Below are 14,323 nucleotides of genomic sequence, written 5' to 3'. Positions count from 1 at the left end.
GGACTAATGCTGGAGCTTTCTGCAGAACATCAGGACTAATGCTGGAGCTTTCTACAGAACATCAGGACTAATGCTGGAGCTTTCTACAGAACATCAGGACTGATGCTGGAGCTTTCTGCAGAACATCAGGACTGATGCTGGAGCTTTCTGATACATGTGTGCACTAAGGTGTCAGAAATACTCAGAAACACCACGACAGGCCAGAGCAGGGAGATGAAAATAAATCAATGAAAATATTGATTTCATTTTAGTGACCGTTGAAAGAAATATCAGTTAAAAATTATTTTAATAAAAATATGTCACAATGTAGCAGTAATAATAGTAGTACACTATATTATGTGTTAAAACGTGTTATTTGTGATACATTTCATTAAACATTTTAACAATTTACTGGCCCCCCCTTTTTTACTACATTCATTGTTTCATCTATCACTCACAGCTCTTAGGTAAAAACAAAAGTGTTGACTTTTAAAAAATTTTATCTATTAAAGTAAAACCATCAATCAATGTCAAATAAATGAAAACTTCTAGGTAAGTTTTAATATAAACAGATTAAACATCCTGAGTTTAAACAATACGTCAAGGCCTGGTGTTTGACTTCCTCAGCTCTAAACAGGACATTTTAAAACTGTACATTTGCATTAACTGAATTTTTCAGCTGTCATGAAGGCTTTAAAACCCTGATGAACAGATTTTGTTCCAGTGTCTCATCCTGCTGCTGGTTCAGTTCTTCAGATGGTCAGGAACTCCATCACCTCCTCATCCACCTGTCAGTTGTAGGTGTGGATGTAGAGGACATCTGTCCTGGGTCATGGATGGGCTGAATGCTGCTCGCTGTATCAACTGCACTTATCTGAACCACAGAAGATCAACAGGTTAACAGGACTGATTTATTTTAACTTTATTTGATGAATTATATTAACTTTATTTTTATTAAGTTTATAATATTACTGCTAATACAACTATTTGACCTGACGTGGGGTGGAAGTGGCTTCCACTGGTTGCAGTCTCACTGGTGGAGCCTGATGGTCTCAGTCCTCTGATACAAAGGTCTGGAGACAGGTCCTCAGTGGGTCCACAAACAGATTCAGGTCCATGTTGAATAAARGTAAATTGAAAAGACCACAGTTATAGTATCACACAGTCACAGCCAGCAGTCTCATTAATCAGACAGCAAACATTTTTCTACACATATTGGTCACTGAAATCTGAAGGAAGTAGTTTGGTAGTAGTTAAAAATAGATTAACTTAGTTAAACACAGTTTAACTTTGATTTATGGTGATCCTAATTAAAATCAATGTCCGTGTAGTTCTGACAAAGCTTTAAAATTGTAGCCAACAAGGTCTTACTAAACAAAACAAAATAGAGTCAGAGAAAGCTTTTTAAACACACTGTTAACACCATTTAGGTTTTTGTTCTTTTCAAGCCGTTCTAAATAAACTTCAACTGAACAGGAAGTATGAGGCTGTTTTTTTCTTTCCTATTCATATCATCATGCTAACACTAACACCATGCTAACAACAACAGCAATCAACAAAGCTCTACTTTCAGCAAAGAAACTGTTTAAACACATCCTCTTACAAATACTGACAAGTACTATGTGTACCAAATGTGAAATAAATAATACAAACTACTATTAAAAGTAAAAAGAGTTTAACTTACAGTTGTTTAGGGGTTTGATGGTGGACTTCAGTCCCCCTGCTGGCCGGGTCAGAGCACTGCCATTATGTGTTTTTGAACTTGGATTATTTTTTCCATTATGCAGTCGGTTTTATGAATGCATCAGTTTTCCTTTTTGGTTGTTCATCATAAATCCGCTATTTACTTCATTGTTGTACTACACGACATGAATGACAAACTGAAAAGCCTCCAAATGCTTTTCCCTTCAGCAAATTGTTGTGTTTATAAAGAGTTCATCTGGTCCCAAATGAGGCAGTGGTCATGTCCCCCTAGTGGTCTGGCTTAGTTACTGTTTGCAATCGATCTTTTTGGTGTTCCATGCATAATGTCTTATTTTGACAGGTAAAAGAATTGAACTTGTAAATTTGATTTGTACTTGTAAATTTGATTCGTACTTGTAATGTGGCAAAGTTGTGACTTTTTAACTTGTATTTGTAATTTAAAAACTTGTGTTCTCACAGAAGAATTGTACTTGTAAATTTGATTCGTACTTGTAATTTGGCAAAGTTGTAACAAATTTATGTACGTTTATAGACTTACATGTACAAATTTAGACTCTTACACATACAATGATTCTGACAGTTCTCTTACCCGATACAAATCACCCTAAAACGCTCTTTGCACTCAATCCCATGTGAGTGTTTTTGATATTTGGCTGATATTATCTTTCCTCAACATTGTTTTTCCTCCCCAGGTGAAATGCATGGTTATAAGGGAGCAGCTTTGTCAGTGGAAATGGGTTGGACTTTCTTTTAGTTGAAACATATATTTGGGTTATTTTCTCTGATGGTGTAACAGCAGGTAATTGTTCCAATTAGTCCCGACGTGCGCTCTGGGTGTCTCTCTTTACTGAGGGATTCCCCGCTGCCAAGCTGCGTGGGCGCAGAGTTTTTTTTCTTCTTTTTTTAAAATGAGAGCGCAATCTACTGCGCATCTCCTCCAGAACTTCAGAGCCCGATGCACAGGCTCCTCCCTTAACAAAAAAAGAAAAAAAAAGTGATAAGTTTAAGAGGACCCCGAAAGCCTCCAGACAGATTTCCGCGGTGGACCCACATCTCTAAAGGTAAGCAGCAGCAGCAGCAGCAAATTAATCTGAATTCAAACTAAAAAACAAAACTATTTTTATTTATTGTATAAAGGCAGAAGTTTCTGCTCGGAGAAAAATGTTTCAACTCAGCCAAAATCACTTCTACTTTCAAAACAACCAATCTAACATGATTATAAAGTTTTAGGTAACCTTTAGGTTAACAAACCAAACTCAAACATTAATTATTTGACTTTTACCTTTTTAACTATTATTATTTACATGTGTTTTAAATGATTCATGAATGTCCCTTGCCTTTACAGGAAAACTGCTAAACTTAGTGAATGCAATTTCTTATTTCAGCCCAAATCCTTGGATTAGGCTGTAAATGAGCATCCCCAAAGGTGTTTAAGAAAAGCATAAAATCTGACAAAAGTGACCACTATATTGTTGCTTGGACTGAGACTCAATAGATCAGTTCAAATAAATGCTTTTGGAAAACAATTCAAACTGGAAGTTGCAACTTTAAATAAACCCAACTGCTTTGCATTAGAAAAACCACAGAGTCTGACTGTTAAACTCCAAACCCTCACTGTGTCCACGGGTCCACCATGTGCTTTATTTGAACACGTTTCGTTTGCAGAGATGAACCTGGATGAAGACAGTGGTCTGTCAGTCAGTTGCGGCAATGGCAAGCTGAGACAGTGGCTGATAGAACAGATCGACAGCAGGCGATATCCCGGCCTGGTTTGGGAAAACGACGAGAAAAGCATCTTCAGGATTCCGTGGAAACACGCGGGAAAGCAAGACTACAACAGGGAGGAGGATGCTGCGCTCTTCAAGGTCAGACCGTCTCTTCTCTCGCCTCACACGACATCCACAAAGCACCTGACAACTGCAGCTCTACCACTGCATTAAAGATTTGCAAGCCAGAAAATAACTTTTATTTCTTAAAAAACAAAAAAGTGTCGGTTTTGCATGATTTATTTTAGTTTCTTACAAGCAAATCGGAAACTAAGAAAAACTATTTACTTGTTAAATTATTGCTTTCCCTCCCTTTCCTTCAGGCATGGGCGCTGTTTAAAGGAAAATACAAGGAAGGTGTAGACAAGCCAGACCCCCCCACGTGGAAAACCAGGTTACGCTGCGCCCTCAATAAAAGCAATGACTTCGATGAGATGGTGGAAAGAAGTCAGCTGGACATCTCCGAACCGTACAAGGTTTACAGAATCATCCCAGAGGGATCCAAAAAGGGTGAGTTTTTAAAGTTGTTTGCGCGTTATGTTGTATGTTGTGCAGCTGTAAGATTTCAAATCAAACACACGTTGTGTATAAAGTGGGATAAGATTTTAGAAATAAAACATTAAGTTTTCTAAATGTTGCAGCCACACTTACGGAGACTGCTGCTGCATTTCCCACAGTTGCTACAGTGTTTATAAGCTATTGGTTATTTTTCACAGATACATTTGCACCACTGCTGTTGATTCCGATGAGGCAGGAAGCACAGGAAGCAAAAGCATGAACCAAAAAGGCCGTAGTGCTTTTTTTAGAGGGCTTCGGTTACTAAGCTCAGGGTGCACACACAACACAAGACAACCTCAGCCTTGCATAACCAAGTCTCTACCATCATACAACAGTTATTGTCACAGAAGAGCAGTTTTTGCTACCTTGTCAACATGAAAAAAAAGGCAGATGCAGTTTGCTSTCTGTTGCACTTGCTTTGCAAATCACCCTCAGATAAAATAACACAACCCAACACGTGCAGGAAGCATAATTCAGAGTTCAGACTTGCCTAAAGACTCTTGATGCTGTGCTTCACAAATCGATTAAAAGTTTTTACTTCTTTGTTGTTGCATGAAATTAGGTCATAAAGCGTTTAATAACAGTTTCCATTTTCCTGATTCTTGCTGAAAGCATGAGAGTTTCTGTTTTCRAACATTTACAGGAATGAAGATGAGCCGTTTGGAAGAAGCACCCTCACATGTTAACACTCTCGGCTACATTCCTCCTTTCACGTCACTGCACAACCAGGTTAAAAGATTTTGCGGTACCCTGCCTTCTTTAAAATTAAGTCTTGCTGTGTGAGTAACCATCCCTGTGCTTYCTCTTTTAGGTGCCCAGCTTTGTAGTTTCTCAGGAGAGAAGAGACTGGAGTGATTATCATGTACTGCCAGAACAACAGACTATGTCTAACACACATCCCCACGGGCAACATGCAGAGCTGCCGTACGGCCAGTGCCACTACCAGCCATCGATCGGGCGTGTTTGGCCTGGCTCACACACAGAAAACGGTAAGGCAACTATTTACCGACTAAACTGATGCAGACTTTAATGCACTACTCTACAATAAGAAAAATATGACGTTATCTTTTAGTCACAACCTCTTAGCTCTTCCTCCCTTACAGATAAGCTGCATAAATCGACCACATTTTTTACATGAGACTCCATCTGGAAAATCACACCACGTGATCGCATAAACAGTTTTGAAAACGATCAAAAACCACACAAAGATGTGCAAAGCCCATGTTTAAAATGGTGCTTTACCATGTTTTCACAGGAAAAGTGTGCATTTTCACATGTGAAAACCTCAGGAAACATGTTAAAAACATTAGTTTCACCTATATTCCACATAGTAATTGAACATTTTCACAACGTCTCACAGATTTGAACTCTTTTTGTTCTGACAAACCAGTTTCACTCAGTCAGTCAATAATTTATTCTATTATAATATTGTGAATTGTGAATAATGAAGATACCAGATCACTTAATATCATTAATCATTATGCAGTCCTCCTGCAGCAAACTTTAATGTTCAATCTGTTTATGAATCAAAACCAAGAACTGTACATTGTAATTTTAAGTCAATTCATGCGTACGATAACTGAGGTGTGAAACATAAGCTTCTTCCTTTTCAATTCTAATACAAGAATATGAAAAACAACTTTCTCTGTAGAAACAAGCTCACTTCTGCTTGAAAGTTTTTCTTCTGTTTTATCGACATTTATCCATTCATTTTTCAAATGCAGGCTTTCAGCTCTCATTCCACACCTTCTTTTCCGACTCTCAGCCACCCATGTATGCGATGGAGCCCAACAATGTCATAACAGGTAAAGAACCGATGGAATGTACTGTAAATGTTTAATATCTGGAATCTAATTGCATTTCTTGATACAAAACTACAACCACCCCTTGCAAATTTTACTTCCATATTTTGAAGCCCATAGCACTGGTTCATCACCTTTCTTTATTTTATTTTTTTTACTACACGAGCTTAGATTAAAATAGGAGACTGAAAAAGATGCTTTAAATGTCAAGAAAGAAAAGAGAAATATTTGAAACGGAAAGATTGCCTCTAACAAGTTGCTGTAGATTTAATTATAGCTCATGCACTTCAGCCCTGTCTCCTGACCACACTGTGACTTAGATCTTATTTTTATTTAGAKGTGCCAACTAAAGAACCATCTCCTTCTTTCAGATTTCAGCCTGCATGTGTCCCTATACTACAGAGAATCCCTGGTGAAAGAGGTGACYGTCACCAACCCAGAAGGTTGTCGGATCACCTCTTCCTCTGCATCCTCTCCATCCTCCTCCTCACCGTCTCCGTGTCCGGAGGACAAGTTTCACGACGGGGCTGAAGTCGTTCTTTTCCCGGCCCCGTATCCCGAGTCCCAAAGACAGGGTGCTGAGATGCTTCCCAACATACTGGAGAGAGGCGTGCTACTGTGGATGACAGCTGACGGGCTGTACGCTAAACGCTTGTGTCAGGGACGGGTCTACTGGGAGGGACCTCTGGCTCCACATCTGGATAAACCCAACAAGCTGGAGAAGGATCAGCCATGTAAACTGTTTGACACCCATCAGTTCCTCCTTGGTAAGCAGCAGCATGCACTTCAGATGCTGTTCACCTTTGCTTTTGTTCTTCTCTTGTCCAGTTTCTTTTTTTTTCAGTTTCCACTGCACAGACATATTGTTTACCAAGTTACYGGTTTTTCACTTAAATAACTCGAACAAATGAGTTATTGTATGTTTTTGTCAGTGTTGTATAAAGTACCTCAAAGTGATACTTGAGTAAAAGTACAAGTACCTTATCATAAAAATACTTTGGTAAAAGTTAAAGACTTCTCTAAAAATATCACTTCTTCTTCTTCTTTAAAAGTCTCAAAGTATTTGATATTTTTGTACTTAAGGATCAAAAGTAAATTTCTGACACAAAATCTACTTTAGTATTAAAAGTAAAAGTACTGAGTAAAAGTGAGCAGTTAAGATTTTCTAAAATGACATTTATTGGGAGGTGATTTCTCCAAAAAATATTTTTTCTAACGGCGTGCAGCTGTGATGGGTTGTGTACAAGCTAATAGGGTGTCAGAATGGTATATATTTATACTTCTCATCCAAACACAATTAAATTCACTATCCAGGAGACACAATTTATCAGGATAGTATTTTTTAAAGTAATAACAACTCAGAATAAAATAGGAGTAAAGACTTTCTACTTCTGACCTTTTTAAAAAATGTGAGTAGAAAGTACAGATAATTGTGTTAAAATGTAATGAGTAAAAGTAAAAAGTATGCTGAAAAATAATTACTCAAGTAAAGTACAGATAACCAAAATTTCTACTTTAAAGTAACAAAGTATTAGCACTTAGTTACTTTACAACTCTGGTTTTTGTGACAGGCCGTTGTAACAAATTTCCAAAAAAAGAAGACATTTAGTGTTTGTTTTCAGTTAAACTGAACCCAATGTTGATTATTCTTTGAACTGCGTGTCTTTTTTTTCATACTTTAAACAGTGTTAAAGATGCTTAAGAAGGAAACAGCAACCGTGCTTATAATTTCACACATTATTGTTGTAATAAACCCATCTGTATTGTCAGTCTTTACAGTGTACTGAGAAAGAAACTGGAACCAACGATCTGTTGCGGGATATTGACAACTTTTTAATGAAAATGTTTGTACTCTTACAAACAACTCGAGTCAGTTATTATCATGAGTATGAGTTCCTTTTGGAAATGAACAGCATTGGCAGAAATATAACCTTTTTTTTTAAATAACCAAAACAAAAAACAACAAATGTCTCAATCATTTCCATGTCAATGGTTGAATTCATTGATGAGGGTGGTGCTTGTGGCGCTAGACTTGAGAGCAAGGCTGAAGGTGCTTTAGCTTGGTAAGTCCCTCTCTCAGCATTGAGGTAGCACAAAAGAAGGAACTCATCTTTTCAGCTGGAGGCCAAAGTATGTGGAGTCCCCACCCACATGTGGTCCACCACACTGCGTGATGCGACAGCATGTTCTGTGCCATTTCAACCTGAATTTCCACCATCCTCATTAGTACTTTCCAGAAAACGTATTCTAATACAGGAAAAGGTCACATGATCAACGATTGGTGTTGACTTGTATCTACAATGGAAATCTTCAGGTGGTGGATTCATTGAAGTATTTTCTTTAGTAGTGATGTAATCTTTGTTCTTTTGCTCTTCTCCTCCCAGAGCTTCAAGATTTTGCCAAAAATGGCCGCCACTTACCACGACTCCAAGTGGTTCTGTGTTTCGGAGATGAATACCCCRATCCACAACGTCCGAGGAAGTTGATCACAGCGCAGGTACCTATGTACTATAAAACTTTATTTTTACCACCAAACACTAAAAAAGTTGAATACAAAAATCTGAGAACAAATAAGATTTTAAAAACATTGCATTCAGACGCGAAACTCATTTATACTTTTCAAGCCATGTCTTTGGAGTGTAAGAAAACGTGTTGTTATTTGCAGCCGAAGTACGCACAGGAGTCGTACTCAGATTTAAACTTGAATATTTATTTACAGACATGTAGAGTTTACCACACATACAGTATCTTAGATCTGGTCCGCTTCCYGATATCTCCACCCTGGTACCGGAGGCCCAGTAAAAATGCCCCCCAGCGACAAGTCCCACCCCGAATATGATGTCATAGTAAACCAGGAAGTAAGTTATAGAAACAGACACTAAAACTAAATAGAAACTTTTTGATTCTCAAACTGTCGAAAGTAAAGATGATGTAAACCAATTACAAAATATAAAATATAAGACTGGATCTAAAATTCAGTTAATCGATCACAAAATATCCTTCAGTGGCTGAATTTCTGCAACTACAAAGCAGTCAGCAGTTAAGTGGATAATAAGTGGCAGAATAGACTGGATGCAGGTGTTAAAACAAGAAATCACAGTCGCAAATCATGACAGGTGAGAGTTTGGGTTGTTTTTGTGCCATTTGCTTTCCTTAGCTGCCAACCTAAATACATCTGCATCTGGTTACAGAGGTTTTTGTGCAGCGAATGCACAAACAGAATTGTTGCTCCTTTGATCGTGTTTGTCTTACCCTGAATACACCTTTTTCTGATTGTACTCTAGAAAACCGTTGAACACATACAAATGTAGATAAACCACAACTAGCAATAGATAACTACAGCTAAATTTTATTGGAATCATATTCATGTTTCTGGTTGGACATGTTTGTTAGTCATCAAATTATCATATAAACATTTGGAAGCTTAATTAACCTCATTTGGATGTAAATATCTTTACTTTGACTAAAGCAGATTTAAGCAAAACAATAAAAAAATATGATCAACTTGGCATAAAATTGGCTATAATTTAAAATGGAGTGCGCCTTAGAAAAAACACGTTGAACTAACAGGATTCTGTGGCCTATTTAAGGTTATTTTCTATTTTCTGTCTTCTTGGGGCGTATTTGGATAAAACAAGTAATAATTTAACATACTGAAATTTCATTTTATTTTAGGTGGAGCCAGTGTTTGCCAAGAAGTTGATGTACTATTACCAGCAGAACACAGGTCACTACCTGCGGACCTATGACCACATCCAGGAACAAAACTCCTCTTCATCAATAGACTATGCTTCCCAGAGACCTCTGCAGCACATTCAGGAGTGAAGATCACGCCGAAACAATAAGAAACGAACTTTAAGCAGCAGAGGTACCAATCTGAATTCAAAGCTGTGACCTTTTCTGATGTCCTGTGAAGGCTGTGTACTATAAATCTTTGCACTGCGGTGGGTTCGGGGTGGGGAAGACCCCTGTCAATTTGACAAGCACGTCTTGGCATCGTGGACGTTGACTGTGGAGAAAAATTCATTTAAAAAAGAAAAAGCAAAAAAAAATCTTCTGTGAATATTGTGACAGTGTGAAGGATGCGGTTTGAGGGTGGAGGGAGGGTGGAAGGGGGTGGGGGGGTGAGGCGAGCCGAGGGCAAACTGAGACAGGAAGTACTAAAGCAGGTGCACAGGAAGAATGGCCCCTAAGACAAACTTTGATACGTGGAAGAGATAAGCCGGCATGAATGAAAACTTATTATTTGCAGGTATTGAACATGCAACTCGTGCAACGAGTGAAGGGATACCAAGAAAAAAAAATCAACATTTTCTCCGATATGACACAGCTTATTCTGTGATTCACTAACTTTATAATATAACATAATTGACATGCAAAATGGAAAACTTACTGGAGACATGTCCAAATTTCTGAAATGGGCATGTTTACAGAATAGCCAGACAGCTTATTTTTATTTTTATTGCGTCATATCACCTATTCTGCATCATTTTCTCTCGTCTTTTTCTATTTCTTGTGAAATATTGTATAGTTCTTTGAGTTTTGTAATAAATATTCTGACACCAATCTGGTTTGAATGTCCATTTTGATTTGAGCTTTCGGATTTGCAGCTCACCAAACAAACAAAGTTGATCAGAGAGCAACCTGTGGTTCAAACACTGACCGAGGCACGTTGACTGGAAAATCACTCTCATCCCGTAACTTACAGGGAAACGATACCTGAGCCTCTTGAAACTGGTGGCCTCACAAGTGGGAAGGAAAACTACCTTCATGGTCAGCGTGCAAAGGAGTGCTTTGGTTCCCATGCATCTGATTCCTAATGTAGAGGCATGCATGTACTCATGCAATGTGCGCAGAGCGTCYCCCAAAAGCTATCAAGAGAGCTGCAGACACAATAATACACGACACAGAGATTGTAAATGCAATAACTAATTCCGGATGCTGATGCAATCCTGAATGTTAAAGTTGAAGAAAGAGGGAATCGGTGTTTAGTTATGTTTTTTCTTCTGTGGTCCAGAGTTTCGATCTCTGCATTTACTTCCCTCACACTTAAACCACATCACTTTCACAAACTCTAACCAAAATCACAGTCTGGAATGATTGTTTTTGTCATCAACCATAAATCATTTTTCCTCACAATTCTAGTCATTTAGACCTCCGTGATTCTCTAATGAAATACTGCGTCGGTTTGCAAGATGAGTTTACTTAGAGCTTTGTTGCTGTCTGTGTCTCGCAAAGGACTACGTGCACAACTACGCAATTTTGTGTGTGGGCAGGTACACGCTTGTCGTATTACTGGTGTTAGGAATTGACATTTATGACCTCAGGATAAAACATGTGACTCCCCCACCTACAGCACTAATGACTCAAACCCAAACACACACACACACACATATCTCAGATCACAGCTAACATTTACAGTAAAGAGAAAATCTAAGAAATTCACAAAAACTATGATCAGCCCTGTTAGTGACTCTATAGACCTTACATCAACCAGCAGGTTGTTTTATTTGCAGATTAAACTACTTCTGTTGTGCTTTTAGTTTTGAGGTCTGAACATTTGCAAGCAAAGAAAGTGAGACAGAGAGAGAGAGAGGGAGAGGGAGAGAGCGAGCAAGCGAGAGAATCAAAAATGGTTAGAAAAAAAAGAGGCAAAAAAGAAGAAGAAAAGAAAACATATATCACATATTTGTCATGGTGTTTCCCCCTCTGCAGGAAACCACATCATTTGTAGTTAGGCTTTAGATTTTCCGTTTTATCGGTCGTTTGTGCCCTTCACTAAAAGCTGAAAGTTTTGTCAGATGATGATCCCATAGCACACCTGAAAGTTAATATAAATAAAAACAGCAACATCACATCAGATTTTTTTTCTAAATAAAGTGGTGCTAATATTTATTCGATGAATTTGACTAATTTGTAAAAATAAATAAATATAATGAATTCCTTTTTTAAAAGAGCACGGCATGTTATTTTAGTAAGCAGTAAAGTACTGAAGTTGTTTTTTGTTTAATCTTCACACAGAATAGAAGACGTTATTCCAACTATTAGAATAAAAATGAGTAATAAAAAGTTTAATAAATAAAAAAATCCTGTTTAAATTCTACTATTCACTGCTGATCTTATTCAGTTTACATCAGTCAGTCATCATACCTATGTTACTTTGTTTAGATCTTGAGTAACGTTGAGAAAGCCACTCAGGTTCTCAGCCAAGGAAACAGACGTTCTGCTAAAAATCACCTCTTTGCTTTGCTGACATCTGCTGGTCACTGGAGTTAATTTCACAATTAAAGAAAAACTTATTTATTTATTTATTTATTTATTTATTTATTTATTTATTTATTTATTTATTTATTCACCGTTCTTTAACCAGGAAAGTCCCGTTGAGATCTCTTTTTCAAGGGAGGCCTGCGCCTGAAGGCAACCTATTGTACATGTTTTTGTGGGGTGGGGGAGACTGGATGGAGTTAAACCAGTGACAGCTTACATTGATATTGAAATAGGGATTTGACATTGAAAAATGAAACACTGAAAAAGGAAACAGTGAAAAATAAAAAAATGGAAAAATAAAACACTGTCATTGAAAAATGAAACAAAAATTTTGGCACTGTAACTTTAAAATGCCAAAACCTTTTCAATGTTTTTTTCCAGTGTTCCATTTTTTAATGTTTCTTTTTTCAGTGTTTCAATTTTCAATGTCAAATCTCTATTTTAATATCAATGTAAGCTGTCACTGGTTTAACTCCATAGAGTACTCGGAGAAAACCCACGCAAGCACGAGGAGAACATGCAAACTCAGCACAGAAAGACCCCAGGTCCGAACCGAGGATCAAACCCAGGACCTTCTTGCTGTGGGGCGTCGGTGCTAACCACTGAGCCGTCGATCATAAAACATATTTTATGCCCATACATCCATTATCTTAACCCTCTTCTTCCTTCCATCACAGGAGTCACTGGTGCTCATATCCAGCAGTCTGCAAGGCAGGTACCGCAAGCTGACCAAATGAACTAAAAAATAATAAAAATTACATGGAAAACCTAGATTAAACAAAATTAACAAAGTAACAACAAACAACATTTCTTACAAAGTACAGTATCTCAGATATTTTGAATATCTCAGTATGTATAATTTATGTACAGTAGAGGTAAATTATTCTAAAGATTATGAGAAATTACTGTGAAAACTTTATTATCTGTATCTTGGAGAAGAGATGAAACATTTCATTAGAGAAGAACCCGTCCAGAAGACCTACACAATTTTTTTCTTTTTGATTTTTTACCTGGATTACTGAGATGCATCAGGACATTTATTATCTGTATATTTTATTTTCCTCAGTATGATAACTTTAACCCTGTTGTTTAAATAAAAAGAGCAAAACATTTACTCTTATAAAAGGGAGCAATAAGATTTTATCAATCCTGAAAGAGACAGGAAACAATGAAAAGACACCAACGCTGGGATCACGTGTTCATGATATTTTGTACCAGTGGAAAGATAAACTTTATGTTCTGAACTGTTTATAGACAATACAGTGATGCGTTTTACAGTTGTCTAGACGTGAGGTCAAATAAGAAGGAATAAACTTTACAAAGTCTTTGATAGAGCTAAGGAGATAAGGCTTAGCATTATCTCTGAACTGGAAAAAGCTTGATGTTACAACAGCACTAAACTGTTCCCACACATAAAAGCTGTCAAGAATCACACCCAGGTTCCTGAAAGCAGAATGACTGCATGAGGCCAAAAAACTGCAGTACCATCAGATCCGATGAGGGGATTTTTCAAAGTCAAATAATTTCTTTTTATTTTCACAGAGATTGAGAAAATTTTGTTGCTCAATGTTCATTTAATTTAGACAGTGAAGTAGTGATTTTAATGGGCTTTAACTGGTACTTTACATAGACCCAGATGTCACAAGCACAGCAACAAACAGGAATAATGTACTTACTGTAACATAAACCTCAACAGAGGGAACAGCAGTGGACCCAGCATAGATCCCTGAGAGACTCCATGATTGTGAGAGATCACAGAAAACAAATTAACCCTTAAGGGAAGAGAAAATAATGTATTTTTGTCATGAATGCTGATCTATTTCATCCTGAAACTAAAGTATTAAGCCAAAAAAAAAGATTTATCTAATTTTTTATTTTACTTTACAAAAGGTTTCACAACATCTAGCCTGACGATTGAAACCTCATAATTATGAAAATATTTATAGCAAAAGACTAGGCAAGTAAGAATAAAGGAGCTTTAAGTTTTTTTTACTAATAAGGAATACATGTAAAAATAATAATAAATCCCCCTGAAACTGACCCTGAACATCCTCTGGTCATTGTTCCGGCCACCTGCTGATAAAGGTGTGTTTCCATAAAATATTTACTGATGTTCACAAAAACAGGGCAAGAGCCTTTCAGTAAAACCTGAGCTGAAAGCTTCACACCCATAATTTACTCAGTACTGTCCATATAGTTTATGTTTCACTGGCTCATTACACTTATCACCTGCTATTATTGCATGAT

The 14,323-nt window shown here is 37.3% G+C and overlaps 1 protein-coding gene across 1 annotated transcript; it reads left to right on the top strand.

Moving 5' to 3' along the window:
- The first annotated feature begins 2,714 nt into the window (after positions 1 to 2,714).
- Positions 2,715 to 10,375, top strand: irf4a (interferon regulatory factor 4a). Its single transcript, XM_014028824.1, has 9 exons — positions 2,715 to 2,744; positions 3,349 to 3,548; positions 3,773 to 3,959; positions 4,651 to 4,736; positions 4,819 to 4,996; positions 5,732 to 5,812; positions 6,181 to 6,576; positions 8,194 to 8,306; positions 9,485 to 10,375. Exons 2-9 carry the CDS (start codon positions 3,351 to 3,353, stop codon positions 9,632 to 9,634), a joined length of 1,389 nt encoding a protein of 462 aa, XP_013884278.1. The 5' UTR covers positions 2,715 to 2,744; positions 3,349 to 3,350; the 3' UTR covers positions 9,635 to 10,375.
- The last annotated feature ends 3,948 nt before the right edge of the window (positions 10,376 to 14,323 follow it).

This window comes from Austrofundulus limnaeus, unplaced genomic scaffold (assembly GCF_001266775.1).
Source record: "Austrofundulus limnaeus strain Quisiro unplaced genomic scaffold, Austrofundulus_limnaeus-1.0 Scaffold6, whole genome shotgun sequence".
NCBI lineage: Eukaryota > Metazoa > Chordata > Actinopteri > Cyprinodontiformes > Rivulidae > Austrofundulus > Austrofundulus limnaeus.
The sequence above is the reverse complement of the archived record's forward strand: the minus strand, read 5'-3'. Positions and strand labels throughout refer to the sequence as shown.